The sequence below is a fragment of the Camelus ferus genome, chromosome 13 (assembly GCF_009834535.1).
Source record: "Camelus ferus isolate YT-003-E chromosome 13, BCGSAC_Cfer_1.0, whole genome shotgun sequence".
Classification (NCBI taxonomy): domain Eukaryota; kingdom Metazoa; phylum Chordata; class Mammalia; order Artiodactyla; family Camelidae; genus Camelus; species Camelus ferus.
The window spans coordinates 17799090-17826750 of NC_045708.1; the positions used below are offsets into that span (position 1 = coordinate 17799090).

The 27661-nt window shown below is 46.1% G+C and overlaps 1 protein-coding gene across 2 annotated transcripts in view; it reads left to right on the forward strand.

Annotated features, from left to right (window-relative positions):
• Window positions 1-27661, forward strand: part of MAN1C1 (mannosidase alpha class 1C member 1) — a 122495-nt gene that overhangs the window by 44008 nt on the left and 50826 nt on the right. For both annotated transcript variants that reach the window (XM_032495522.1, XM_014563337.2), the window contains exon 2: window positions 542-638. In XM_032495522.1, the coding sequence (XP_032351413.1) occupies window positions 542-638 (97 nt within the window). The remainder of the gene's footprint in view (window positions 1-541; window positions 639-27661) is intronic.

Below are 27661 nucleotides of genomic sequence, written 5' to 3' on the forward strand. Positions count from 1 at the left end.
CTCATGCAGTGACTTTGTGGGACAGACCTAAGGCTTTGGAGCCAGAGGGCATGTGTTCAATTCCCAACATTCTCACTGACTCACTGGGTAACCCTGAGCAAGTTACCTTATGTCTTGACTTGTCTCCTTATCTATAAAATTGAGTTAACAATCCCTAGCTCAGGGGGATTATTCTATCAGATTCTAACAGGCCTCACTCGGTGAAGTCCATTTCCTTCCCTTCAGAGGGTCCCTGGAGGTCCAGTCACTGGAAGGCTTCCTGAAAGAGGTGGCTTTTCACTTTGGCACTGACCGATGGCTGGAATATATTTAGTGCTTTTTGTGTCTTCTCTAAGGAATCTATGGGTAGGCACTGGATGTGTGGGCTTGTCTGAGGAGAATGGCCTTCCAGGCAGCTGTAATTATGAGTGAAATTATGGTGAGAGGAAGCCATCTTTCTTAATGTGGAAGATTGTTTTCTAAACGTGGTCTCAAGTCCTGTCGCAAAGAGCGTTGCTGGGAGTCACCGTGCTCAGGTTTGCTGTTTCCCATTATCTCGCAGATGATGCAGTTTGCCTGGCAGAGCTACAAGCGTTACGCGATGGGGAAGAACGAGCTCCGGCCCCTCACAAAAGACGGCTACGAGGGCAGCATGTTCGGTGAGTGGATGTCGGGGAGACCTCTGCCCTGGGGGCCGAGCAGGGGATTTTAGTTTTGGCTTTTCACCTCCTGAGCTGTCTCCCTATTTCTCCAGACCTGGGGGTCCCAAGCTTGAGTTCCTGTGGGGCTGTGTAGGCTTCTGAGCCTTCTAGATTTGGGGGGAACCCACACACTTCCCCCTTACTTTATGCGCTTGTCTGTATGCACCTTTTGTTCATTTTCAGAGCAAAAAATCTTGGAAATGTGAGGGGGGATGGTAAGTGATGGACACTTGTTTCCACAGAGGTTTATAGTTTTGAAGGACACAGAGGATTGGGCTTAAATCCACTCTTCCAAGTGCCTGTAAAGTGATCTTAGCTGTTTCCCTAGAGAAACCAAACACATTTTTAACGAGGTGGGCACACACAGTGCATTTAGGGTCTTGGGAGGGTATCTCCCGCTGACTGGCTTGTAGACAGACATTCGCACATTAGGGAGCAACACGGGTGCTGCTGCGTTTTGGCAGCTCAAGTTTTATCTGCAGCCTCGCTTGCTGACATCTCTGCCCTTTGCAGCTGTGAGATCCTCCTAAGCCAGAGCCTCCAAAGCCCCTCTTAGCTGGAGAGGCTGCAAAGTACCTTATTGTGGGCACAGCTTCAGATTTCAAATGTAACTCCTGAACAAATGGCTAGCTCCCCTCTCTGCAGGCCTTTCCTATGAAAAGATGCTGGAGGCACCTGGCTTCCTTCTTCTCTGAGAGACAGGGGGGTCTGGAGATGGAAATACATCACCTATATTCCCCACCACTTAGAGACACAGACTCCTGACAGTAAGAACCCAAGAACTAAGTCAGATGAAAATTCCTTGCAAAATTTCGAAAGCAGGTTTACAAGGGACGTCCCCCTACACATATGGCCCTGTAAGAATATTTGTGTTATGGGAAAAGGGACACAGGACCTACCTTCCTCCCTCTAACCAGGCAGCATCATAACCTTTCTGGCTGTTCAGACAGTTCACTCTTCTTGAGTGGGGGGTTGTGATTTGAGGTAGCTGCTGCTGCTGCTTTTTCTTTTCCTGGCTATCATAGGCACGTAGAGGAAAAGAGGAAGTATCAAAAAGTGTAAAGCAGACAAAAAAATAACTCGTTTTAGCACGTAGATGCAGCCTCTGTTGACATCTTGGCTCATTTCCTTTTAATCTTCTGTATGCTTTCCCCTCCCTCCTTTATATACAATATTATATTGTTTCTTTTTTAAATTAATTGTTATAAGTGTTTCCCTAGCTCACGTAAATTTTTTCATGAAGAATATTTTTAATGGTTGCAATTATTGCATGGATATGTCATAATTCATTTAGCCATGCCACTAATGTTGGACAAAGGTCATTTGTAAATTTTTGCTATTAAAAATAATGCAGCAGTTATCATCTTTGTTCATAAAGTGTTGTCTTAGGATAGGTTCCGAGAGAGGGAACAGAAGGCAGGAAGATAGATACTCCTTTAGCTTCAAATATGAAATGGGTGGATTCCAATTTCGGAGGCTCACTGCCTTACCTGCCTAGAACATAGACCTTCTCCAACACCCACATCAGCCCTGGGGAGAGATGGCTGGTGTGGCTCTCATCAGAGTTGTTGGAGCTTTGGCTACTAGTGTCAATGAGGGACATAATCAAGGAAGCTTCTCTCCTTCTCTCTATACAGTTTGCAAATATTCAGGGAATTGTTGGAGGTTGGGGGGAGGCTGTTGATTTCTGAAACTGCCCAGCGTAGGCATAGCTGTTGGTTGGACCATCCGAGGGCCATTCATGGGGCGCACTAATGGGAGGAACTGGGCTGAACCAAGTCCCATTTTGTGAAATTCCTCAGGGGCTCTGATTTAAATCTCAACCTTTTGGTCTTATTCCCATCACTAAGCCTGACAGAGAGTGGGCAGCTTGGAATGATGGTAAGAAACCTGGACCTTGAGCCATAAGACCTGGGCCCAAGTCCTCATTCTGCCCTGAACTACATGTGTGGCCAAGTTCAAGTTGCTTGACCTCTCTGGGCCCCTGTTGCTTCTTTTTTCACACTCAGGCTGCTATGAGAGCATGCAGAACAAGTATATATGCGTGATTTAGGATTTCCATTGTAATAAATGTGGTTGGCAGTTGCCCAGGTGAGCCCATGGAGGATTCTGAGGTGCCTTGGGTTGTCTGTCTCCCAAAAGCAGCCTTGGCAAGGCCCTGGATGCCTCATCACCCCGTGCCTACATCAGTCCTGGCAGTGAGGCCTTCCTTCTGCAGCCAGCAAATGAGCCACAGTGGGCGGCTGGCTCCTGGGAAAAGAGAGTGTGTAGGGACTCAGGCACTGGGCAGGGAAAAGCTGCTCTTGATTTTCTCACTCTTTCACTCAACGGATGCTTGTCTAGTGCGATGCTCAGTGCTGACTGCTGGGGATACAGGGATAAGTGGCACAGCAAAACCACCAGCTCTACCGAAACATACACTGTCAACCCTTCCTCGGGGCCTCTCTGGGGTCTGTCTAGGTGCTGTCAGAGAGAGGGACAAGTGGAAGGGGTCATAATCAGTGATGTGAACAGTGCTTCACTGACTGTGGTTCTGGTCCCCTGGAGCCCAACAAGTTCAAATTCAGACTTCACTGCTTCCTGATTGAGTGACCTTGGGCAAGGCATTTCTCTCTGAGCCTGAGTTTTCTATAAAGTGGAACTAATGAAAACATCAGTCCCCCAGCCCAGGGCCTGTCTGACACACAGAACCTTCTCATAGATGGTGGCTATGCTTATTGTTGCCGCAAACGGGTCTGATGATACAGAGGCTTATGGGAACATCCCCAGAGGAGGGTTTAAGGACATTCTAGGAGACTGGAGGAGGTTCTAGTTTGGGGTGGAACCATGAGGGGCTTGGAATCCAGACTGTTCTTGAAGATAGGAGATGAACTGGCCTGAATTGAGCTGCTTGTCACACCATCCTTTTGCTGCACTCACGTGGGCTGTTGGGCGGCATCACTCCTGGGCTCTGGCAGCTGCTGTCATCAATGACCTCACTGTAAGCTGGGCCCTGCAGGGCATGGTCAGGTGGCAGCTGTCCCTACCCTGTCCCACATGGCTGAGTCAATGTACGAGGGACCCTGCGCTGCTTCCTGCATCCTGGTGCATATCAGTTTGACATGGGCTCTTGCAGCCTCCTCCCTGGGCCTGCGGGGCCAAGAGGGCTGTGTATGGGGAAGAGAAACGAGTTCATGCTGGTTCCGGGCTTTGCAGGATATACAGGAGCTGCAGCAAAGATGTTGGATGCAAATCCTGGTCTCCCTGTTTAGCATTTCACCAAATTGAATTTCCCCTCCCAGCCACTTGTGTGCCCCTCCCTGAATCTGTCCTCACTTTGAAAGTAAGACCTCTAGGTGAGGCACCTCTCAAGCCAGTTTTGGTGTCCTGAGAAATTTGGTGTTAAAGTGGCTTCCTGTTTACCACAATCTGACTCAGCAGGTCCTGTCCAGAAATGCCCCCAAGACCCTAGCAGCTGTGAGCAGAGAGGACACAGCCTGTTCACTGGCACAAGGCTGGCCCTCAATGGCGATGCTCTTATCATATTCAGTCACAGAGGCAAGTCTGCCACTTGCAGAGGACATTTGAGGAGGGGAGGGCAGAGGAACCAGCCATAGAACGGCAGCCAGCAATACCGTAAAGCACAGGGGTTCAGTGCACAGAGGCCCAGCTTCCTTCCCCGTACAAGGTGCTGCTGCTAGGGCCTGAGAGACACTGAGTAAGCCAGCTGAAAAGCATGGAGTCTGAGGCAGGATGGCTTGGATTTGCATGCTCCTCTGCCACTTCCTAGCTGTGTGACCTTAGGCAAGTTTCTTACCCTTTCTGGGCCTGTTTCCCAGCTATGAAGTGGGGACAACCATGGTACCTACTCACAGGACTGTTCTGAGAACAAAATGAGGTAATCCATGAGAAGTGCTTATATTCATGCCCAGCACACAGGAAGAATTCTTCAAGTTCAGCTGCTATGAGGATGACATCAGGCCCTTGGGACAGTGTGTGCTTCTCCCATTTTGACTGGGGTGTGACCAAGTCTCCTGGATCCAGGGACCCACATGAGGGCTCCAGGGTTCACTCAGCCCTGATCCCTCCTGCCCTGCTCTCCTCAGCCCTCAAGCACCTGTGGCAGACATCATGGGTGGGCAGCCCACTGCTAGGCAGTGCACCTCTCGCCCTTTCATTTAAGCAGCTTACAGTGGAATTGTAAGCAAGGAAGAGTCAGGGGAAGGTTAGGGTTCAAGACTGTGGAATAAATTGGCCCCCTGCCAGCAGGAGGGTTTCCAGGAGAGCAGTGAGACAGATCTCGCACTGAGTGCCAGCTGCCGGCCTTGAAGCATTTAATGAGCATTAATCCTTCCAAGAAGTCAGAGCAATTGTAAGAACTTCATTCTCCCTTGGCAGTGGGGGAGATCAGTAGGTAACGGGCACAAAGTCTTGGGAGACTGCCACCAGAGAGGCCCTTTGATGGCAAATCTAACTCCCTCATCTTAGAGTTGGGGAAACCAAGATCAGAGAGGGGAAGGGACTCGCCCGAGGTGACACTGTTGTTAATTGTAGGTCTAGGACTTGAACTCTGATATCCTGAGTCCCAGCCCAGGGCTCTTTGCACCACCCACTCTGAGATTAGCCAAACTGTGCAAGGCCAGATTGTCAAAACACAGGCCTACAGACAGATCACCACCAGGAACTAGACATTCTCAGAACTGTAACAAGAGCGAATTGCCTTTCAGGATGTGTATGCTTCGAGAGCCAAGAGCCCACCTGCTTCCTGTGCATGCATCCCACTGGGCACTGTTGCTGCCAGACACTGTAGCTACATTCTGTGTGTCCTCCTCACAGCCCAGTGAAGGTGTAAATTACCCACTTATCCCCATTTTGTGGGTAAGGAAACTGAGACTTTGAGTTCCAGGACTTGCTTAGTCACACAGTTATCAAGCAGAGACTTGATCGCAGGTCTGTTGGACTCTAAAACCCAATCTATAAACCAGCATGCTGCCCTGTGCCCCAGTGACCACATTGATGGCTGCAGAGAAGGGAATGGGGACAGAGGGATGGTCTCAGGGTTGGCGGTGTTGCATCTTCTATTCCACTGCCCTCAAAGCCTAGAAATACATGTACCACAGACCAGGGTCTACAGCCACCCATCGATAGACAGAATTATTTATTGGACATCAGCTGAGTATTCAGGGCCTGATGAAAAGATTCAGATTTACCACTTTTCTCCCACCATAAGAAAATATTTATCCCTGCCCCATAATCTGCAAATATTTAATTACAAAACATGCCATTGACTGTTAGCGTGACGAGCTGAGTGGAGCATGGATGTGAGAACCAAACCAGTATGAGTTTGAATCCCAGCTCTGTCACTTACTAGTCATGTGACCTTGGGTGAGTTTCTTAACCTCTCTGTACCTCAGATTCTCCATCTGTACAATGACGATAATACCTACTTCACCCAACAGTTGTGAGGACTAGATAAAGCTGATGTGTGTAAAACACCCAGCAGAGTACCTGCCCATGTGCTTAAACATACTTGACCATATGCACTCATTAACTGTAAACTGCTGCCATTATTACTACATTGTTATAAAAATAGTTGTGAGAATAATTATATTCCAAGGGGAAAACCAGTGCCTGGCACATAGTAGGCGCTCAGTAAATATTGTTGAATGAATGAATTGCCCCCTGTGGTCTGCCTGCCCCCTCCCTTAACACCCTTTATCCTGGTCCTGCTGTGCTCAATTCCTCTCATTCTCTGCAGTTGCCTTGATCTCCTCCGTCACAAAGTGCATTAGGAATCAACAAACTGACCCTGAAAGAGCAGCAGTCCTGCTTAGTCAGTGGATCTGATCTCGGGCATTTTCTTGGTGGAGGATGGAGGTGCTTGCATGGGCAGAAGCTGGCCCAGGGTGACCGTAAGAGCCCCAACTTGGATTCTGCCTCTGCCTGGTGAATCCCTGCTAGAACTGCCCAACCAGATCCCCATTTCAAGGGATTGATTTATGGCCTTGGGTGAGTTAAGAGGAAAAATGAACACAGCATGATTTTCAGATCACAGGCTGGGAAAGTTCGGCCTTGGCAGAGAGAAAAATCATCTTTGCCTTGTAAACAGAGCAAATATGATGTTGAAGAGGGAATAAATCTAGGCCCCAAGATGTAATTTTTACAATTTCGTTTTGGCGTGTGACTTAGCAGTGCCTTCCACAAAATGTTCAGTCTCCTACACATACCTCCTACACACACACACACACACACACACACACACACACACACACACACACACACCAGTCTTACATGAGAGCTACTCTGCAGTGTGGCTGCCTGGGGAAACCACCTGCTTCCCAGTTTTCCACTATCTCCACACTGTTTCCATGATCTCTGAATTTGTTTCTGGGTGGCAGCAGTTTTGACTTTGGAAATGTGCTCAGGTTCAAATCCCTGGCATTTACCAGCTAAATTAAATTGGGCAAGTCACAGAGTTCTCTGAACCTTAGTTTACTCACATGAAAGTGGGGAGGGCAGGGTTAGGCAGCCCCAGTACAGTGCCTGGCACCTAGTAAGTCCTGGTAAGTTTTTTCTTCCCCGAGTGTAGATACACCCTTCCTAGTCCCTTTCCTGTCTCCTCTTTTATTGGATAACAGAGCACTTGGACTTATCTGGCTGAAAATACCATATCTGCTTTTATAAGTTTTGTTTTCTGGAGTTTTTTTTTTTTTTTCCCCTGGAAAACAAAAACAAAAGCAAAACACCCAGTATCCATAGTTCTTGGGAAATCGATGTTAGACCGTTTGCTCCCTGACTCTGGCAGGCCATGGTGCACATTCCAGGCTTTGAGTTTGTTTTGAGAAAGAGCTGTCATCAGCCTGAGAAGTGGTGATGTTGCAATTCCTTGAGCAGAATGGGTCAGGCTTAAGGGCAGCAAGCAAACCTTCCCGGCAGTCACATGTTTCGGGAGCCCGGGGTTGTTCCTTCCGGAGGCCAGAGGCTGTCAAAGCACAGAGGAAATGGATTAGAAGCACCAGTCACTGGTGAATGGCCTTTAGCACAAGGAGGGAAATAGTATGAAAATATTAATGCCACATGTGTGAAGGATAGGCAGGACTGGCAGTTGCTGGTCAGATGCTGCAGCCCCGTGGTGACCTTCTCATGGCCTTGAGTGACACATCCACCATGATCCTTCTGACGACCAGAATGTCCCTCAGGTCACACTGGGTGATTATCACAGCAGAGCGCTCACCTCTAAATGAGCCTGCTGGATTTTCACGCTCTCACGCTGCTGACCATTCAGTGCGTGCTGCTCTGCACCCTCCTCCCACAAAGATTTTTTTTCCCAAGTAGTTCCTAATTAAGATGCATCTTGGCTGTTTTCTTTTTCTTTTTGTTTAAAAGGCTTCCCACCAACACAGAGCATAATTTATTTCTCTAGAAAATATAACAGCAGGTTGTTGTAAAAAGAAAACTCGAGGTTTGGAGCCTTGGGTCCCCATCCCAGCCCTGGCGCCAGAAGCCATGTGAGCCGGCCACCTCCTCTGGGCCTCTTCTGGGCTTCAGTACAAAGAGGTTTGCACCCTGGGCCCTCGCTGTCGTCTCTGTAATTCTTGGTTAGTTACTGGGCTGATTTCTTCTTTCACCTCTGAGAGGCTATTGGACTATACCAGTTCTCTTAAAATCTGAAATTTTAGTAGCAAGTCTTGCTCCTGTTGGGGAAGAGTGATTCAGGATGTCTATTCCCAGAGCACGTTGCTGGGGATGCATAGGATGATTCATATTGAAACTGACATTCCCTCCTGGGGGTGACGTGTTCCTACCCAGTTCCTAAAGGCCTTTCCTTCCTTGGAAACAAGGCAGAGCCCACAGCAGACAGCCAGCCTTCTTTTCTTCACGCCACATTGATGGCAAGCACTTGCCAAATTTCCCAGAAAACTCAGTGACAAATAGGTATGTGAATTCGCAGAATCTGAGACTGTCCGTGCCAGCTGGGTTCTTTGATACCATCTGGTCCATTGTCTAAGGATGGGGAAAGAGGCACGAGAGGAACAGGGACTTGGGGAGGTCTGATAGCCAGGGCATGAACCCTGCTCCTTTAACTTGAGCCTCTATCTTTTTTTTCCTTTTTAATTACTTTTTAAAAGTTAAGATGTAACTTATAACTTATGTACAATACAATGCACAAATTTGAAGTGCCCAGTCCAGTGAATTTTACATGTGGATACACCCCTGTAACCACACCACAGATCAAGATAGAGAGCATTTCTGTTATCTCCAGAGGTTCCCTCCGACCCTTCCTGGTCAGTAGTCCCTAAGGGCCACGACTATTCTGACTTCTGTCACCTCAGAGTCTCTTTGTCTGCTTTAAATTTTCCTATCATACTGTATGTATTTTTAGGGTTTACTTTTTCCACTAATAATTATATCATGAAGGGTTCATTCTTTTTCAAGTTTACCCATTCTACTGTTGCTGGACGTTTTTGCTTCCCATATTTGGTAATTATAAGTAAATCTGCTACAAATACTTTTTATTTGTTTAAAATTTAGTAACTTTGATTATATTTGCAATCATCACCACAATCAATTTTAAAACATTTTCATCATCCCCCAAAGAAACCCTATACTCATCAGCTGTCACTCCTCATTTCTCCCCAATGCTCCCTCCCCTACCAGCCCTAGGCCTCCACTGATCTACTTTGCATCTCTTTATAGATTTGTCTGTTCTGAACATTTCATATAAAAGGAATCATACAATACTGACCTTTTGTGACTGACTTCTTTCATTGAGCATAATGTTTCAAGGTTCATCCACAATGTAGCAGGTGTCAGTAATTCATTCCTTTGTATTGCCAAATAATATTCCATTGCAAGGGCATACCATATTTTATTTATCCATTCAACCATCGATGGACATTTGGATTGTGTCTTTTTTAGCTATTATGAATGATGCTGCTATGAACATTCATGTAGAAATTTTTGTGTGGATGTAGGTTCTCATTTCTCTTGGGTGTATGCCTAGGAGTGGAACTGCTGGATTGTATGGTAGCTCTACGTACAACCTTTTGAGGAACTACAAGACTGTTTTCCACAGTGGCTGCACCATTTACATTCCCATGAAGAGTGTTTGAGGTTAATGAACACCTTGGTACGTGCTTTTGGTGGAAACAAGCAGTCATCTGTGTTGAGATCTACCCAGGATTTGAATTGCTGGGTTCTTCTGTATGTTGAGCTTTAGTTAAATGCTACCAGTTTTCCGAAATGGATAAACCAGTAGTACCACCAGCTGTGTATGAGAGTTCTAGTTCCATTATCCTCATGAATGCTTACTGTTGCCAGCATGCTTAATATTAGCCTCCTGCTGAATGCTACCTCCTTCCTAATCAAGCCCCCACCCTCACCCCCTGTTCAAAGCCTCAGCTTCCCGGGCCTGTGCTCCCAAAGGCAGAGCTGCCCTGCACTACCTGCTCAGCCCTAGTCTGGAGAGGGTCCCTGCCTTAACTTATGGGTGAATCAGGGCTCTCAGGCCAGCTGTCTTGAGTGCTCCCTGGAGCAGAAGGAACAGTCAGCAGAGCCCCCCTTCACTACCCACTCCCCAGTGCCATGGGATGGGCTACTTCCCATGCCCACCTGGCTGTGATGCACGGACTGAGATGGCATGAACTAAAGTTTCTGTATTTCAGTTACTGGGCCAGAAAAGGGAGAAAATAGAGAAAATGTTGATCTGGGAGTCAGAAGATGTGAGTTGTCCAAATCCTGGCTCCACCACTAAGTCCTGAAGCATGAATGAAGAAGCACAAGAGAGGGTTCAGGGGCACAGAAACACACTTGCAAAGGCCTACAGGGAGACTGAGCAAGACCATGGCCTCTTGGGGTCTAAAAGGTGTTCAGTGTGGCTGAAGAGGGTGAAGGCATGATAAGAGACCATCTGTGACCAACTGGCACTTTAATAGGGTCCCATTAATGCTCCCTAGTATTTTCTCCCCACCCCAAGCCCCAGGAGCATGGAAACCTGGCTTCTAATAGCTTCTCAGCCACCAGTCTGCTCTGTGACCCAAACAAGTCCTGTCCCCTCTCTGGGCTCATTTCTCCACTATACAGTGGGGGCGTCTGGCATATGGTCTGTCATGTTACTTCTAGGCCCTAAAATAGTAGGTGATGGGGCCCCTTCTGGGTGTGTTTCACCCTGGCTGATGAAATCCTGGTGCAGCCCAGCGGGCAGCGGGCTCAGCACCAGAAGCAGAGGTGCTGCACTGTCAGGGTGGCCACTTCCCTGAAAGGTAGAAGCCAGGACTTCACTTCCCCCACCAGGGCCTCCGAGGCCGGCAGATCAGTCCCCTGCTCCAGAGACGGCTGCTCTCCCGAGCATAAACAGTTGGCATGAGAACCACGCGGGGATCAATAGGAATTGTTGAAAAATTCTGAAGAGAGCCTGGAAGAAGACAAAGAGACCCGGAAATGTGTTGTCAGCACAATTTGGGGCTAATACTCAAGTTTGGTTTTCTTTTCATCAAGTCTGAAAGGCAGTTGGAAATCCACTGCTCTTGTTTTGTTTTCTTTTTTAATGACTGGATAAAGCACAATTGCATTTTCTCCCCCAATAACTTTGAATTCTGGGAATAAACCATGTGGCGATAATTGCTGTTGTCTAATCCCACCAATGGCCAAGCAAATGATTAGGACAAGGAGGAAGGGAGCCGCCGTGCCAGGGGCCTTCTGCCTGCTTCTTACTTCCAGCAGGCAGGGCTCGGCTCCCCAAATAACCCTGTTCCCGAAATAGCAGTCACCCAGAAATGCATCTGGATGTTGTTTTGCAACAAGTAACTGATAGCACGTGGGGACACAGAGAGTTTTCATTCAATTCTGCAACTTTGCATTGAGAACCTACTATGTGCCAGGCTATGAGCTGGGTATGAAGCAGGGAAGAGGGTGCCAAAAGATCAAGACATGATGAGCTCACTGGAGAGGAGACAAGTGACATCTGCCTGTGAGGCCAGACAGAACATGTGCCTGAGCAGCACGGCCATGAGAGAGAATGTCAGGATGTAGGGAGAGCAGTTGAGCATGTTCCTGAGACGATTTTGAAAGTTTTCATCAAGTTCCCCACATTTCATCCCCACATTCACAAGGATGGTGGCACTTGAGACGAGTCATATGGGAGGGGGCAGATCCTACCCCAGAGTTGCTTAGCGGGTAGGTTTTGACAAACATCCATGAAGTCTCTGTTACAGTTAGGGGAACAGCACAGGCCAAGCTTAGGAGGTCCTGCTGGGAAGAATGTTGGTGCTCAGACAGATCGGGGTGGGTAGGTGGCGGGGAGGATGGGGCTGCAGACTTGAAGGGAAGAGAACTAGTCTGAGCACCCAGCACCAGCCAGGCATTCCCTGCACAGGCCCGACCTTCTCTGCTACACACAGTGCCTCGGGATCACGAAAGTATTTTAATTTTAATTTCTTCTAAAATCAGGAAAAAAATATGAATATAACAAATTAAAATAATGAACCCAACTTCTTTATACCAATGCAGTTGTGAAAGATTGTTTTTAGCCTTTTTTATGGAGGTAGGGCCCGTGAAAGTCATCGTGCAGCCCTGTTCCTGCATCCTTGTCTTCCTCGCCTGCAACTGCTCAGACTTGATGGCAAGGATTCCCTTCCTTCTCACCTTTGTCATGAAAGCTGGCAGTAAACCTACTGACAACTCGAGGATTTTTGTCTCTGTTAGTGCTGGTAGGGCCTTGCTGCAGGTGCCCACCTGCCAGCACAGGCACCTTCTCATGAGTTTTATTTCCTCCTTTCAGTGTCTCTTTGAGGTACCATCTGGGTGACAAGGAAACTGAGACTGAGAGGAGTAAGGAGCCCACGCCTGCAAAGAGGCTGAACAGCAATTACAAACTAGGCTTGTCTGCCTCCAAAGCCCCAACATCCTGTTTCCTCTGTCTCAGGGACTGAGAAGCCCCCATAGGCCAGGACTCCTGTGTAACCTGCCTGGTGCAGTACCAGCGTGGCATCAGGCCCAGACGGTGCTTTGGGATGTCCAGAGGTAATAGTGAATGGCAAAGAAGGGTCTGTGTGTGTTTACTGATTAAAAGGAGGTTGTGACATTCTCTTGACACGGCTCAGCCTTGGTCAGTTATGTCCCTCTTCCCTGTATTAGGCTATAGATGTGAAGCCAAAGTATTACTTATCTTCCCCAAACCAAGGAGGACAAAATCCCAAACAGCCCAGGCTATTGCATGACACTCACTGCCATCTGAGAGCATGTCACAGGGGCTGCCCTGGGGAAAGCCACCTTGCCCAAATCCAATAGTGGGATCCTTCTTTCTACTTGGGATATGGCTCAGGTTGGGAGCCTAGGCTTTGGCACCAGGCTGCCTGGTCACCATTTTCACCATTTTCTGGCTTTGTGACCTTGGGTGATTGAATTAACCTCTCTGTGCCATGGTTTTCTCGTCTGGCACTCTGACCTGGCCCCTTACCCCTTCGACATAACTCTATTTCCTTCTCTGATCATAGGAACCAGACAGGAAAGGAGGAAACCTTGGCCCTTTTCTCTCTCCCAAGGCTGAGGGGCAAGATAGCCTCTCTCTCTCCATCCATCCCCTTCATCTTCCTTCCTGCCTCCAGTCCCCGATGTTCCCTTTGTGAGGTAAATCAGACTTGTGTTTTTCTCTTTGAAGCATACACTCTACAAGATAACCTGCTTCCTGAGGGCTGGCACAGCTTCTGAATTATCCTGCCATCCAGTGCTGGCCCCGGCAGCAGTCCAGATCTGGAAATGGGCAGGTGAATTAACCAATTGCTCCTGTCCTGAGATCCAATCCCAGGGCAGAGGGGCTGTGCAGCACCCAGCGTGGGGACCAGAGGCAAGCAGGCTGCTGGGACAAGCTTGTGAAAGAAGCTCAGTAGTTTTTTACAAATTACCCATTTAACCACTTCAATTTGGCATATGACTTGAGGTGCTGGGTAGGCATCTTATCGACTGCAACACAGCTGACAAAGTTATGACACGAAGAATGTTTAGACTTTGCAGTTTCCCCGACCTCCAGCTGATACTGTGAAAATGTCTCCTCCTTCCGGAGAGCTGATTTGTGCCCCACGTTTTCCCATCTCAGCAGGAAGGGTCTCTTTGCAAGGTAAAGTAGAAATTCGTTGTCATTCTGATACTCTGATTTCGTGTTCCCAACAAGGAAGGCACATTCGTGTCTGATTTGTTGCTGACTTTCAAGGTTGGTGTCCTGCGGGATGGAGTGATAGAGAAGGATGTATAAAGGTGGCTGGAGATACTCTCATTTTTAAATTACTCTCCTCAGACACTAAACCTTGAAACATGGGATTTTCTCTCTGAAGGCTGCCATTCTTCATGCCTCTTCTCAGTTGGGGAGTGATGAAGTTTGAACAAATCCCTTTATCTGTGTTGAAATTTTCTGAGTGTGAAAATCCTTTTCTACCCTTAAGACTACTCCACCTCTTTCTTCATTAAAAAAAAAAAATCAATGTAGTATATGCCCATTGTAGAGAAATTAGAAATTCCAAATAAGAACCAGAAAGAAAAGCTCCTAAACTCCCACCACCCAGAGGTGACCTGTGGTGTGTGTATCTCTCCAGGTATGTCCCCATGATAATGAATAGATATAAATATGTATTTTTACATAAACGGAATCGTATCATAAATACTGTCTTATGATCAGCTCTTTCATTTAACAGAATTTTGTGATCAACTTTTCAAGCTGTTAAACACTAAACAACTGTATTGTCATATTTAATGGCTTCATGGTAGTCTGTTATATGAACAGATTATATGTGTGTATGTGTATACATGTATACACACATATATATAAAATGTGTATACTTACACAGATTATATGTATATGCAAATAACATTTTATATTTTATTCTTTCCTATTACTGGACATTTAGGTTATTTCTGATTTTTTGCCATTCTAAGATGAATTTTCTAATTCAATTCACTAATCTTTGCATACTTGTCTTAATGTTTTCTTAGGATAAGTTTTAGAATAGGGCTAGCTAACATGTTCAAGCATTTACCACATGCTGCTCTACTGAGTGCTTAAAATACATTATTTATTGAATCCTACAAATGATTCTATACAGAAATATCTGAATTTTACAGATGAAGACACTAAGACCCAGAGAGGTTATGTGCCTTGACCAGTGTTGCACAGCTGGCAAACTGCAGAGCCAGGATTAGAATCAAAGCTCTTTGACCCTAGAAGCTTTGGTAGAAAAGGTTAAGTCTATAAAGCCTTCCACTGAGTGGCTTAAGGGTGCCTGTGCCCTACTTCGTCTCCTGCAGCTCTTTGCTCTGTGACTGCCCTGCCTGACGCCTGGCCTCTTGGAGTACCGTCACACCCACAACCGCATAACAAGAACAGGAAAGGAAGACTTGGTGGTGTTTGTGCTGTGCCACTATGACCTAGACGTGGTTCCCAGTCCCTTCTCGGGAACTATCCAGAGTGAGGAACATGGGGTGGCTGGAGACCCACATTAGGGGAGCTGGGAGGTCTCTTCACAACTCAGCAGGGTCGGCTGGCCTCCAGGCCTGGGCTGAGGCACGGCTGGGCTGAGCGAGCGCTGTGCTTAGAGAATCTATGCTCTTCCTAGAGCAGGTTCCTTACAGGAACTGGGCTCTGGCTGGGAGAATCCTTGCTGATCACTCAGAGAGTCAGGCGTGCACACTGGCTGTGGAGATTTGCTTGGTGAGAATGCTGCTGGACTGGGCAAATCCAAGGCTGGAGCCTAGAAGGTAAGGCATGTTTTGCAGGGATTCACCAGTGAGCACTAGGAGGACAGGCTTGTGGCCCTGGGGTGAGACCTGGGCTCTATTCTCATAATCACCACTGGGCCTGACTCACTGTCAGAGGCTCTGCCCTTTGGGAATAACCAGATGCCTCAGACCTTGAAGCACTGTTGTGGAGCTGGAGCTCGGGGTGGAGCTGGTCCTAGTACATAAACAGAATAAAGCAAAGCATCTCTAAGGAGCAGAGGCTCAAGTATTCTTACCTTGGCCACCTTGCAGGGAACGTGTGTCTTAGGCAAGCACAAGAAACTAATGGGGAGGGCTTGCCCTCCGCTTGGCCTAGTTGTCTCTTCCTGATTTATCCATAGATTGAGCTTGATGATCTGACTCATATTCATTCAACTAATCACGTGAGTTATTTCTGCAATTTAGGTCTTCGAATAAGTACATTTGGTTGCTGAATATGTGATCAGCCACAGATTCCTCATTCTTTAAAATCCAGAGAATGGAAGTGCCAACCTAGAAAGCCATCACATACAGCAGAGATTTCCAAAGCACTAAAATCAGGCTGTTCAAAAGCTCTGGCCTCTGGACCTCCCATCATGCGGCCACTTGGCCTATCAGTGCTCCATGCAGAGCCCAGGTAGGGGGTCTTTTTATCCATGAAACCTGGGAGGATGACAATCAATAGATAATCTGCTCACATCCTTTTTACTTAACCAGCGATTTGGTTTGCCTCTGCAGTAACTTGATCTGGGGGAGAAAATGCATTTGAGGGCTTCAAAAGGATTGTAGGCCAGCTGGGAAAAGCTACTGCAGGCTTTGAGGTTGGGAGGGTCGGTGTCTGTTCTCCCTGCCAGAACTTTGCTGTAACCTTGAATTACTTCACCACTTCATCCTTATCGTTGTCATCGCAATCATCACCACCAGCCAGGCCCCTGGTACAAGGAAGCAGTCCCCAGACAAGACTTATCATTCATTCACTCGTTTGTTTATCCAACAAACCATTGTTGAACTCCTACAGAGTTTCAAGTATTAGATTAGACACTGGAGATTTCAGAGAGAAACCAGCCCCAGGCCCTGGCCTGATATTGTGCATATCTCACTGGGGAGACAGCTGCAAATGGTTAAGATGCAGATGTCAGGAAACCAGTGCTGGGAGCAAAAAGGAAGAGGCCTCCAGCCCCTGCCTCGGTGCAAGTGCTCAGCTTCCGCTTCCTATCTGCAGGTGACTGGGATGGGCCACGTCAGAGGTCTCGAACTGACTATTGAGGAGAAGCTGTTTTTGTTCCTTTCTCTGTGAAGCATTCAGATGTTGCAAACTGGGGTGGGTCAGAGCTTGGTTGATGGAAAAAGTGTCCCAGGAGTTGGTGACAGCTATGCTGCAGGTCTCAGTTAGATTCTTCCTGTTTCCCAGGGCCAGTAACACTAATTTGCAGCCCCAGAGTACAGAGAAGGTGAAGGTCTCCAGCTGAAATAAGTATTTTGAGGCAGAAACCAAAGAGCATGGCCTGAGATAACAAGACACACTGGAGCCATAATTCCAGAACAGACTTTCATCCTTCCAGACTGACAATCTCATTTTATTTGACCTCAAAACTTATGTTTTTCTGAAATAAACCTACTAGAATAGCATAAGTGACTCATTTCTTTCAAGGTGATTCCTTTCAAAGGCTGGCTCACATTCTCTGACACCATCCAGCCTCAAGCAGCTCTAGCCTCCCACCTAAGAGCTGCTTTTAGGAGTCAGTGATGACACACAAAACACCTAACTTAGTGCCAGGAGTGCTATAGTACTAACTCCTCTCTCCCCATCTCTCTGCTCCCCACCCCACCCTGTTTACAAGTTATACAGTAGAAAGAGCACTGGATTGAGTCAGACAGGAAGCTTGTGTGATCCTAGGCCAGAAATTCACCTCTCAGACCTCAGTTTCCTCATCTGTAAAATGCGGAGACCATTTCCTAACTCTGGCCGGCCTCAACCCAGGGTCAGGGTTAGAAGGATTAAACAAGAAAAATCATATGACAGTATATTTTTTAAATATTTTTTTTATTGGCGGGGAGGTCATTAGGTCTATTTATTTGTAATCAGCTTGTTTTTTTTTTTAATGAGGGACCAGGAATTGAACGCAGGACCTCGTGCATGCTAAGCATGCACTCTACTATTTGAGCTATACCCTCCCCCAACATAACAGTGTTTTTTAAATATAAAATGTTGGACAACTACATATATGATCTTAGAACCTGAGGTGGTGGGGAGTTCAATCCCCAGACAGTACCAGACAGCCACTGTCTTAGAAAGCATGTGAAAAAGTCTCTTACTCATTCAGCATCACTTGGGGCTTGGGCACTGGCATTTTCTGAGCCCAGGAACATAGGAACCCACAGATCTGCCCAGATGAAACATTGCCAATGTTCACTGCCGTGCAGAAGTCCAGGACCTACTGGTCTGAGTAACCCCAGGGCACTAAGCAAGGGAGAACTGGTGGAGGAGGAAGATCATATTGCCCCACAAAATAGCACCTGTCTTGGTCAGCTGTAATAAAAATGTTCTTTAAGTGGATGGCTTAAAGAACAAACATTTATTTTTCACAGTTCTGGAGGCTGGAAAGTCCAAGATCAAGGTGGCAGCAGATTTTTTGTCTACTTGAGGGTTGGCTTCCTGGTTCATAAATGACCATCTTCTCACTGTGTCTTCACATGGCAAAGGGGTCAAGAAAGCTCTCTGGGGTCCCTTTCACAAGGGTACCAATCCCATTCGTGATGGCTTCACCCTCATGACCTAATCACCTCCCAAAAGCGTCACTCCTAATACCATCCCATTGGGAGTTGGGATTACAACATACAAAATTTGGTGAGACACAAACATCCAGTCCATTGCAGCACCCTTGAACAGGAAAAATCCTTAGGCTTCCACATTCCAAGGAGGGTACAGATTGAGAAATGAAAGGCAGGTATGGATGGCAGTCCCTCCTGCTTTGGTTATTTCTAAGATGAGGAGGCTTGAATTGTAAGTGACACTTCCTGCTCTCAAAGAGAAAGGACACTCAGAGACCTGATGCAGCCTCGTAGAGGAGGTAACCAAAGACCAAGCAGGCTGGTTGAGTTTAGAAAAGTCCAATAGGACCACTTACTTATATTGCAGTTATAGCAGTAGCAGCTCCAGGGTCGCCATGTTGGCACATAGTAGGTGCTCGATGAAGTGTGTAGAAGCAACGAAGTGAGTCCTGTGGAAAGGAACAGCACTGGATCAAACTGGCACTGTAGAGGTTCATAGATAGTGCTTGTCCATTCTGCCCACCCAGCTCTAAAGCCCATGCTCTTAACTGCAGCTCTGTAAGGCCTCTTTAATTGAGTTAATCAGACATGGGTTGCTGCCCTGCCTTCTTGGTTACAGTAAATGTCCTTTCAAGTACGAGAGCCTGGGATCTGGTGGAGGGGTAGAGGGTGAGACAGTGTACAAGAGTTCCAGTTGCTCCACATCCTCGCCAGTGCTTAATATTGTCAGTCTTTTAAAATTTAAGCCCTTCCTAGGGCAGGCAAGGGGAGACACTATTTTCTTTGACCTTCTTGAAATTAATTTATTCATTCTGTGCTTTTGTTCAGTGCCCACTCTTGGTTAAGCACGAGAGAGAACAGAGACGAATAATCATGACACATCCTCGGGCTTGCGTCAGACTGATGGGGTATGAGTCTCTCTGCTTCCCAGCTTTACTAACCTGGGGCACATTCATCTCACTGAGCCTTGATTTTCTCATCTGTAAGAGGGGGTTGGTACCGCAAAGAAATGTGGAGATTCACTGCAATGATGTATATGCAAAAGGCCTAGCCTGCACAGGCACCCAGTGAATGTTAGCTGTGACTGTCATTATCTATTCATTTTGCCTGCTGGCTAACATACAGTAGCAGGCACCAAAGGTTTAAGAAAAAAATTGTGAGAGGAGACTTTAACAATAATAATAGCTAATACTTATTGAAAATTGACTGTGTACCAATCACTGTTCTAAGTGCCTTTTATAAATTACTACTAATATTAAAAATCCTACCTAAAAACTTCTGTAACTTTTTACAAATTGGGAAAAGGTCACTGTGGCTTGATTTTCATGGCAGAACACATGTTAATAATGTGTGGGATGGTTTCCTAGGAACATGATTCTAGAACCTCCGAGGTAGCAAGCTGGAAATTAATGACATGTACTTTGTCTCTTTATGGCTACTCAGTGACCTTCGTGTACCTACTCTTGCCCTTTGTTCAGAACCTGAGGGCTGATGACTTAGAAATATTAAAAACAAAAAAGGGTTCTTGAAGAAAGATCAGTGTTTGGTTTAGTTGAAAGGGCTCTGAATGAGTAGTTCCCATATGTGGATACTTGTCACTGGCAGATGTGGTTTCGGGAAAGTTCTCTCCTCTCTCTGGGTACCCACTTGTTTGGAATACTGTAACTCCATGTATCAGTTAGCTATTGCTGCATAACAAACCATCCTGAAACTTAGTGACTTGAAACCATTTGTTATTCTTATGAATCTGTGGGTCTTGGCTGGGCTAACTCATGCATCTGTAGTCAGCTGGTAAGTCACCTGGGGGCCGTTTGTCTAGGGTGGCCTTGGCTGGATGACCTAACCTTGCTACCAGTGGACTCAGACTTCTTCTCATGGCAGAGACAAGGGTCCAAAAGAATAGGTGGAAGCATGCATATCCTCTTAAGACCCAGGCTCAGAAGGCACACCATCACCTCCTTCCCATTCTGTTGGTCCAGCAAGCTGAAAAGCCAACCTAGACACAAGGGGTAGGGAGATGGACTCCATCTCTTAATGGAAGCAGCTGCTAAATCACATTGCCAAAGGCATGGATACAGGGAAGGGTGGAGAATCGGGAATGTTTTTGCAATCCACCACATTCAGATTCCTCCCTGCCCTGCCATCTCTAAAATTAAATAACTCATTGATCAGAGTGAGAGAAGGAAGTTGAATTCCCATCATCTCAGGCCAAGGCTAGATAGGCTTTTCCTGGATTTGGGATAAATTGACTAGGTATCCGGTCAATATTGGTGCTGAGCTCAGCTCCAAATGGACAGAACTAAAGGGCATGCTTTTTTTATTCAGTCACTCACTCTGCATTTATTGAGCACCACTGTGTGCCAGGTCCCGAGCTAATCCCAGAGGAGGTAGACTAGCCCCGCCTCTCAAGGCACCCTTAGTTCTTTAGGATAACAGACACATAAAGTATTATAATGCAGCACACAGGTGTTTTGGGGTCATGGAAAAGGCACCCATGGGGCTTGTTTTAACACAGCACCAGAGACCTCCCTACAGTTTGGGCTTCATTCAGCCCAGTGCTAAGGCACATCCACGGGCCTCCTTTTAGACCACATATGGATCTGGAAGCCTTAGAGTCTGACAGTTCCATTTAAACTCCATGGCTCCAGAGTTAGACAGCCCCATCCAAACCCCTCTGGCACTGGGCAGCCGAGAAATGGAAAATAGAACAAGGTGTCCAGAACCAGCATGTGAATGTGATTAGTCTCCTCCTGTGCTGTAGGACTGTCTCTGTCAGCTATTTGCAGCCACAAACCAAAGCTATGGGTTATCCATGAACCTGCAAGCAACTGGGGTTTTGGAGGGAGTTATATAAACCTTCGCATTTCTTGCAGCCCCTCCTCAAACAGATACCCAGCTGGCATTTTTCCTTAAATATCACTCATTTTAAAAGGAGGGGAAATGTCGGTGGCACTGAAATAGATCACACTTTAAAATGCAGAATAGCAGAGAGACTACTCAAATTATTCTGTTAATAGAGTTCTTCAGAGTGAGGAAGTGACGAGGGAACATAATCGCTTCTTTTGTCATTTGAGCAAAATCTAAGGACTTCAGTCCATTTGTCTGCACATGTGTCTCTTCGGTACAAACTGCAGCAAGCAATCCATTCCCAGGGTAAGTGGTCTTTAATTAAAGTCAGTCATGGTGGATGTGGGGAGGTGAAGGTTGTTTGAAGCCCGAACTAATATAAATTCTCCTCCCCTTCAAAAATTAAAAAAAGAATATATTTTTAAATTACATTTTTTTTCCTTGATTTGATAATTAGGGGAAAGCTTTGTCTATAAGTGAGAATATTCTGGCTCTTATTCACAAATAAAAATTTTGGTAGTGAGGCCTCTGAAAAGCAATAGAAGAATTTCCATAGCAATCCCTGGTGAACACATCCTCAGGCATTGATTTTTGAAGCTGAAGTGCATTATGCGTCTTGCATAAGCTTTTGAAAGCTTAGATAAATGAGGTGGTTCAGAAAGCAGATAAAAAAATGGAAGGAAATTATACTGATCCAGAAGAAGATAAATGTCCACTAATTCCCAGATTAGCATTTTAGACTCCTGTGTTTTTCTAGGAGAATTTTTGCAATGCTGATAATGTGAGATTGGTTTACAATGTCTCATACCAGGTAGAATCAACAAGGCCTTGCTTGAGTTCTCAGAGGTAGCCTCACTTGAAAGGAAGCGAAGTTAATGCAACAACCTAGTAATGCCCTGGTCCCTGTATTAGATGGCAGCACTGCTCCCAAAATGACATATTTTAAGGGTGACATTGACCCTTAAGGTCCATTGTGTTATTGTGCACTCTGTAGGTTGCACAAAGACCCATTTGGTTTAAGCCCCAAAGGAATTTACTAGATCACTTATTGAAATCACTAGGATTAGACTTCAGGCACAGCTGGATCCAGGCATCAAATGAAGTCACCAAGCTGAAGTGCATTATGTGTGAAGTGCATTCCTCCTTCTCCATCTCTTTGCTCTACTTTCTCTCAGTTAACTTCATTCTCAGATTGGCTGTTCCTTGATTATAGCAATTTGGTTACAGCTACATTATCTTCCATCCACTCAATTTGTGTGTGGTATAAAAGAGCTAATGCTACTTTCTTGATTATTCCGCTGAAGTCCTAAGATTAGCTCTGACAAGCTTTAATTGGGCCTGTGGCTCCGTCTGTCCCTAACATATCCTTATGTCCAGAGGGATGAAAGGTATGGATGGGCTTAGGTCTAGATCCCTCATCCCCATTGCTGAGGGTCTAGACAGTCCCACCCCAAGAAGGACATAGACTAGGAGTGAGGGAGGAGAGGAAGTACCCAGAAAGCAATTTGGGGACCTGTTAGCTGAAAGGATGGACAGATGTGAAACCTCAGATCTCTGCTACATCAGCCTTTCATTCTTTCCTTCAGCAAATCCTCTGGAGCCTTCTGGAGTGAGGGATGAGGGTTACGGGGGTGAACAGGAGGGCTCAGGCCCTGCCCTCAGAGAACAAACACATAGTCTGCCTTGTGTGTGTTAGTCTTTGGAGGTGCCATAACAAAACACCATAGGCTGGGTGGCTTAAACAACAGGAATTTATTTTTCACAGTTCTGGAGGCTGGGAAGTCCTAGATCAAGGTGCTGGCAAGGTGGGTTTCATTCTGAGTCCTCTTCTCTTGGTTTGTAGACAGCTTCCATCTTGCCATATGCTCACATCTCATATTACTTCTTTGTGTACTTGTGGGGGCAGGGGGGCAGGCAGGGGAGGGGAGGAGAATACACAAGCTCTCTTCTTACAAGGATACTAATCCCATCAGAGGCCCCACCCTCACAAACTCATCTATCCCTAATTACTTCCTAAAGGCCTCATCTCCAAATAACCATTACACTGGGGGTTAGGTTTTTGACATATGAGTTTCGGGGACACATAAGCATTCAGTCCCTAACATCATGATGGGGCTTGAGCCATGCTGTGGTTTTCCAGCCAACTTGATGTTTTTCCTGAGCCCCTGCTGCGTGCCAAGCCCTGGAAACAGAAAAATGAGGAACAGCTGGGCTCCGCCCTCAAGCAGTACAGTCAAACCATGATGGTGGTGTCCAAGAGTCTATGGCACTGGAGACATGTTCACTTCACCTCTCTTTGCCTTTCCTCATTTTATTCCTTGGGATTGGATTCTAATGGAACTAACAGAAAACTCAAAATAGCAGTAGCTTAAACAAAAGAGAAGTTTATTTGTCTGTCATTTACAAATCCAGGTGGTCAGTCTAGGAATGTGATAACTCCACTTTATTAGGGACTCAGACTCCACCATTCATCCTCAGTAGTGGCTTCTACCTTGTGGTCCAAGATGGCTGCTCTGGCTCCAGTCATCATGTCCACATTTCAGCCAGCAGGAAGGAAAAAAAGGGGGAAGAGAAGGAACACCCCTTCCCTTTAAACATACTCTTTGGAAGATGCACACTCCTCTTCTACTTATATCCCCTTGGCTGGAATTTGTGCACATGCCTACACCTAGCTGCAAGGGAGGCTGGGAGATGTAGTCTTTATTCTCACGGCCATGTGCTCAGATAAAATTGTAGCTTCTGTTTCTACAGACATCAAGGGAGAATGGATATTAGAGAGCAACTAGCAGTCTCGGTCATACTTACTTGACATACTGCTTGACAGGTCCCTGCCCTTTCTTGGATATGTCTCTCAAAGTCATTTTAAAAACCAAGCTTACACACTGCCTGCCTCATGAAATCTACTTAGTTTTAACCCCAATTGAATCAATTGCTCTGTCTTCTTTTTTTTTCCACTTTCAAATCAACTATACTGATGTATAATTTCATACAATAAAATGCACCCATTTTTAAGTATACAGTGCAATGCATTTTTGACAGATGCTTTTAACCACCACCAAAATCAACATATAGAACATTTTTACCTCTGAAAGTTTCCTCATGCCCCTTTGCAGTTTGTCCTTTCTCAGCTTCTGGCCCAGGCAATCACTGATCTGCTTCCTGTCACCCTAGATTAGTTTGAACCTTCTAGAGTCTCTTATAAATAGAATCATACAGTATTTACTCTTGTGTCAGGTTCTTTCACTTAACATGATGTTTTTAAAGTTCATCCACATTGTTGTATGTATCAGTAGTTTGCTCCTTTTAATTCCATTGTATGACTATTCCACAGTTGTTTTTTCCATTCACCAGCTGATGGATATTTGGGTTGTTTCCAGTTTGGAGCTGTTACAAATAATGTTGCTTTGCATATCATATACAAGTTTTTGTGTGGATGTATGTTTTCATCTCTCTTGTTTATATACCCAGGAGTGGCATTGTTGGGACACATGTTAAGTATATGGTTAACTATGTAAGAAACTGCCTTTGAACTGTCTTGTTCAAAGTGGATGGGCCATTTTCCATCCCCCCTAGCTGTGTCTGAGAGTTCCAGTTGCTTCACATACTCACCAACACTTGGTATAATCCATCTTTTAAAAAAAAAATGTTAGCTACTCTAGTGGATATGTATTGATATCTCATTGTAGCTTTACTCACACACACACACACACACACACACTCCTCTCTCTGGTTCTACTCTGGGAAGCTTCCTCCAGTTTATCATCTAACTCTTCTGTAGAATTTTTCATTTCTTCTGTCAGACTGTGTATTAATTTCCAAGAGTTCTGTTTCATTTTGTGAATCTTTCTTTTTGAGCATCCCATTCTTACCTCACGGTTGCCACATTTTCTTTCGTCTCTCTGAGGATATTATTCTTTTGTAGCTCCTTCTTCCTCCAGAGCCTGTGTCCCCTAAATATACTTTCCCTGTTTGTGTGTATGTATGTCTATCTCACTTGTGAGTTTCCCCCCAAATGTTTGGGGATCCTTGGCTGTATGTTTGTTAAATGGCGGGAGGCAAAGCAGAAAAGATGATTGTGGCTCTGGTGTGGTGAGTGGACTCTGTTAGCTGATGCCTCACTGTAGGGTGGTGCGACAGGGAACTCTCGATATAGGATTTTGCTTTCTAGGGCTGGTCAGATTCTGCATAGAAGATGTTTCCGTTCTCCTATCTGAGAGTGGACTCCTGGCTTCCTGCTTGCTGAGAGCCAGGTGAGCAGAAGGGCAGGGGGCAAAGCAGGACAGTCCAAAAATGTCCCCATAATCCCCATGCTCTCTGGATGGTTCTCCGCCTCTGCTGGGTCTCCCATAGTCCAGAGGCCCTCTGTCTTAACCTCTCCCAAGATTCAACCCTAGTTTTCTGCTTGATGACAGGGAGACATTGTCTTGGCTGGGTAGATGTAGGAGATCTTGGGGGTCTTACTGCCTAAATTTAAGCTAACTTGCAATGAATCCTTCCAGAGATGCCTGGTGTTGCACCGGTTCCAGACCCTATGAAGTTCTCTGGTGTAGACCCAAGTGCACATGCTTTCAGCATCATGGCTTAAGATTCTGCTTTCCTGGCTTTGCTAAGTCAGTGCTACACGTCTCTCTTCTTAACAGAGGCCAAGACTTTGTTGCTGTTGCCTTCTGTGTTTGTTTTGTCCTTGTGAATTGATGCCTTTTAAAAAAAAATCTCATACTGTTGTTTAGTGGAGTTTCTGGGAGGTTAGGAATAAAGGCTAATACATTCACCTAACACACTGTCCTTAAACCATAATCTCTAGCTCTTCCAATTGCTTGGTTCCCCAAGCCTTAACATTGTCATCTATAAAATAAGGCAAATTATCCCTGTTCTGACAACTGCTCAGGAGCCTTTTTGAGGATCAGATGAGTTTTTGTGTAAATGTTTACTGTTCAAATCAGGGTTATGAGTGATACCTGATGGTAGAAGTTACCTTCTAGAGGCCAGGACTGGAGAATAGGTCAACCCAGGCTGAGGGAAACCTTATTAGCTATCTATCACCGCAATGATGTTGCATAACACACATACAAACCTCACTGGCATGTAACACTTAAGTTTTTATTTAGCCTGGGAGTCTAGGGTTTAGCAGCTCCAGGCTGGGTCAGCTAAGTGACTCTGCTGATCTTGAATGAGGGAGGCTGACTGCGGGCTGACCTAGGAGACCCTTGGCTGCGACAGCTGGTCAACTCAGCTCTGTTCCACATGTCTCTCACTGTTAGCAGTCTAGTCCCAGGATGTTCTCATGGTGATGGCAAAGGGGCAAGAAGGCAAGTGGAAACATGTGTTTCTTCAAGCCTCTGCTTAATTAGATTTGCTATCATAGCCTAAGTTAGCCACGTAGCTATGCCTAGAGTAAGAGGACAGGGCAGGAAACCCTCCTCAGTGGGGCAGAAGGCATGGACACAGGGAGGGGTGAGGAGCTAGGGCCGTCAATGCAACCTCAGTGCCATGCGTGTCCAGGTATGGCTCTGAAACAGAGCACCCCGCATTGAGCTTTCTTCTACTAAACCCAGAATACTTTGCCTAAACCAGAAAGCTAGGGTCCTGCCATCCTGATTTGTATTCAGTTGAAAGAGACATTTCTTCACTTACTACTCAGAAGAAATGCTCTCCACCTCTAAAACGATCAGAAATGATCTCTCCGATAGAGAAATGCACTCCCCAGGCTTGGGCTGGGCTGTAGATCACAGGCAACCGATTTAATCTGCTTAATTATATGATTCAATCAGAAGTTAGCTTAATTATTTTCTTGCTTCTCACCTCTTTTGAATCCATTCTGGAAACTGATTATGTCTTTAACACCAGCCCAGAGATAAGCATTTCAATTGGGAAATGTAATTAGCCAAGGAAAATGAATGTGGGCTCTGCCTTTTGTCAGAGCACCATTAAAACCCAACTCTGGTCAATACCAGTGTGCTGTGAAGACAAAGGGCACAATTTGCTTCTCTCGTGACTGGAGAGGAAGGCCCGGCAGGAAGTGAGGAATTTGGCATCTTGGGATCTTAGAGAAAGAGGCTCATTCATTCATTCATCCATGAGGCATTTCCAAGACAGTTCTAGGCTGATGCCAGAGATGCAAAGGTAAATTGGCCATGTCCCTTGACCCCGAAGAGTCCTCCTCCTAAAGGAAAAGACTCATGTGCGACTGTGAGACACAAAGTGCTGGAAATACAGAGGAACAAGCCGCAGACTCTCCCTCTTGACCTTCACAGAGCAGGTGACATCCAGCTGGGCCTTGAAGGATGAGCCGGAGCTCCTTGGGCAGAGAAGAGCAGAATCACATTCTAGGTGGAGAGCACAGCACGTGCAAGGGTGTGGTGGTGTGAGAGCATCGGAGCCGTTGTAGAGGCAGGTTAGAGCGAGGCTGCCCAGGGCCTCCTAGGCCATCCTTCCGCCTCCCAGAGCACAGGTGAGCAGTGTGTCCTTGGACCATCCCACCTTACCTTCCAGTACCCCTCTCTCCCTCCTGATCCTCCTTCTCCACCCCACTTTGCCTCTTAGAAAGAGTTCTAGGAGGACTCTCCTAAAGTGTTTAACAGAAGTTTAAGATCTATGACTTTTGAGGGAGACTGAAAGCTGGAGGCTGGATTCATGGC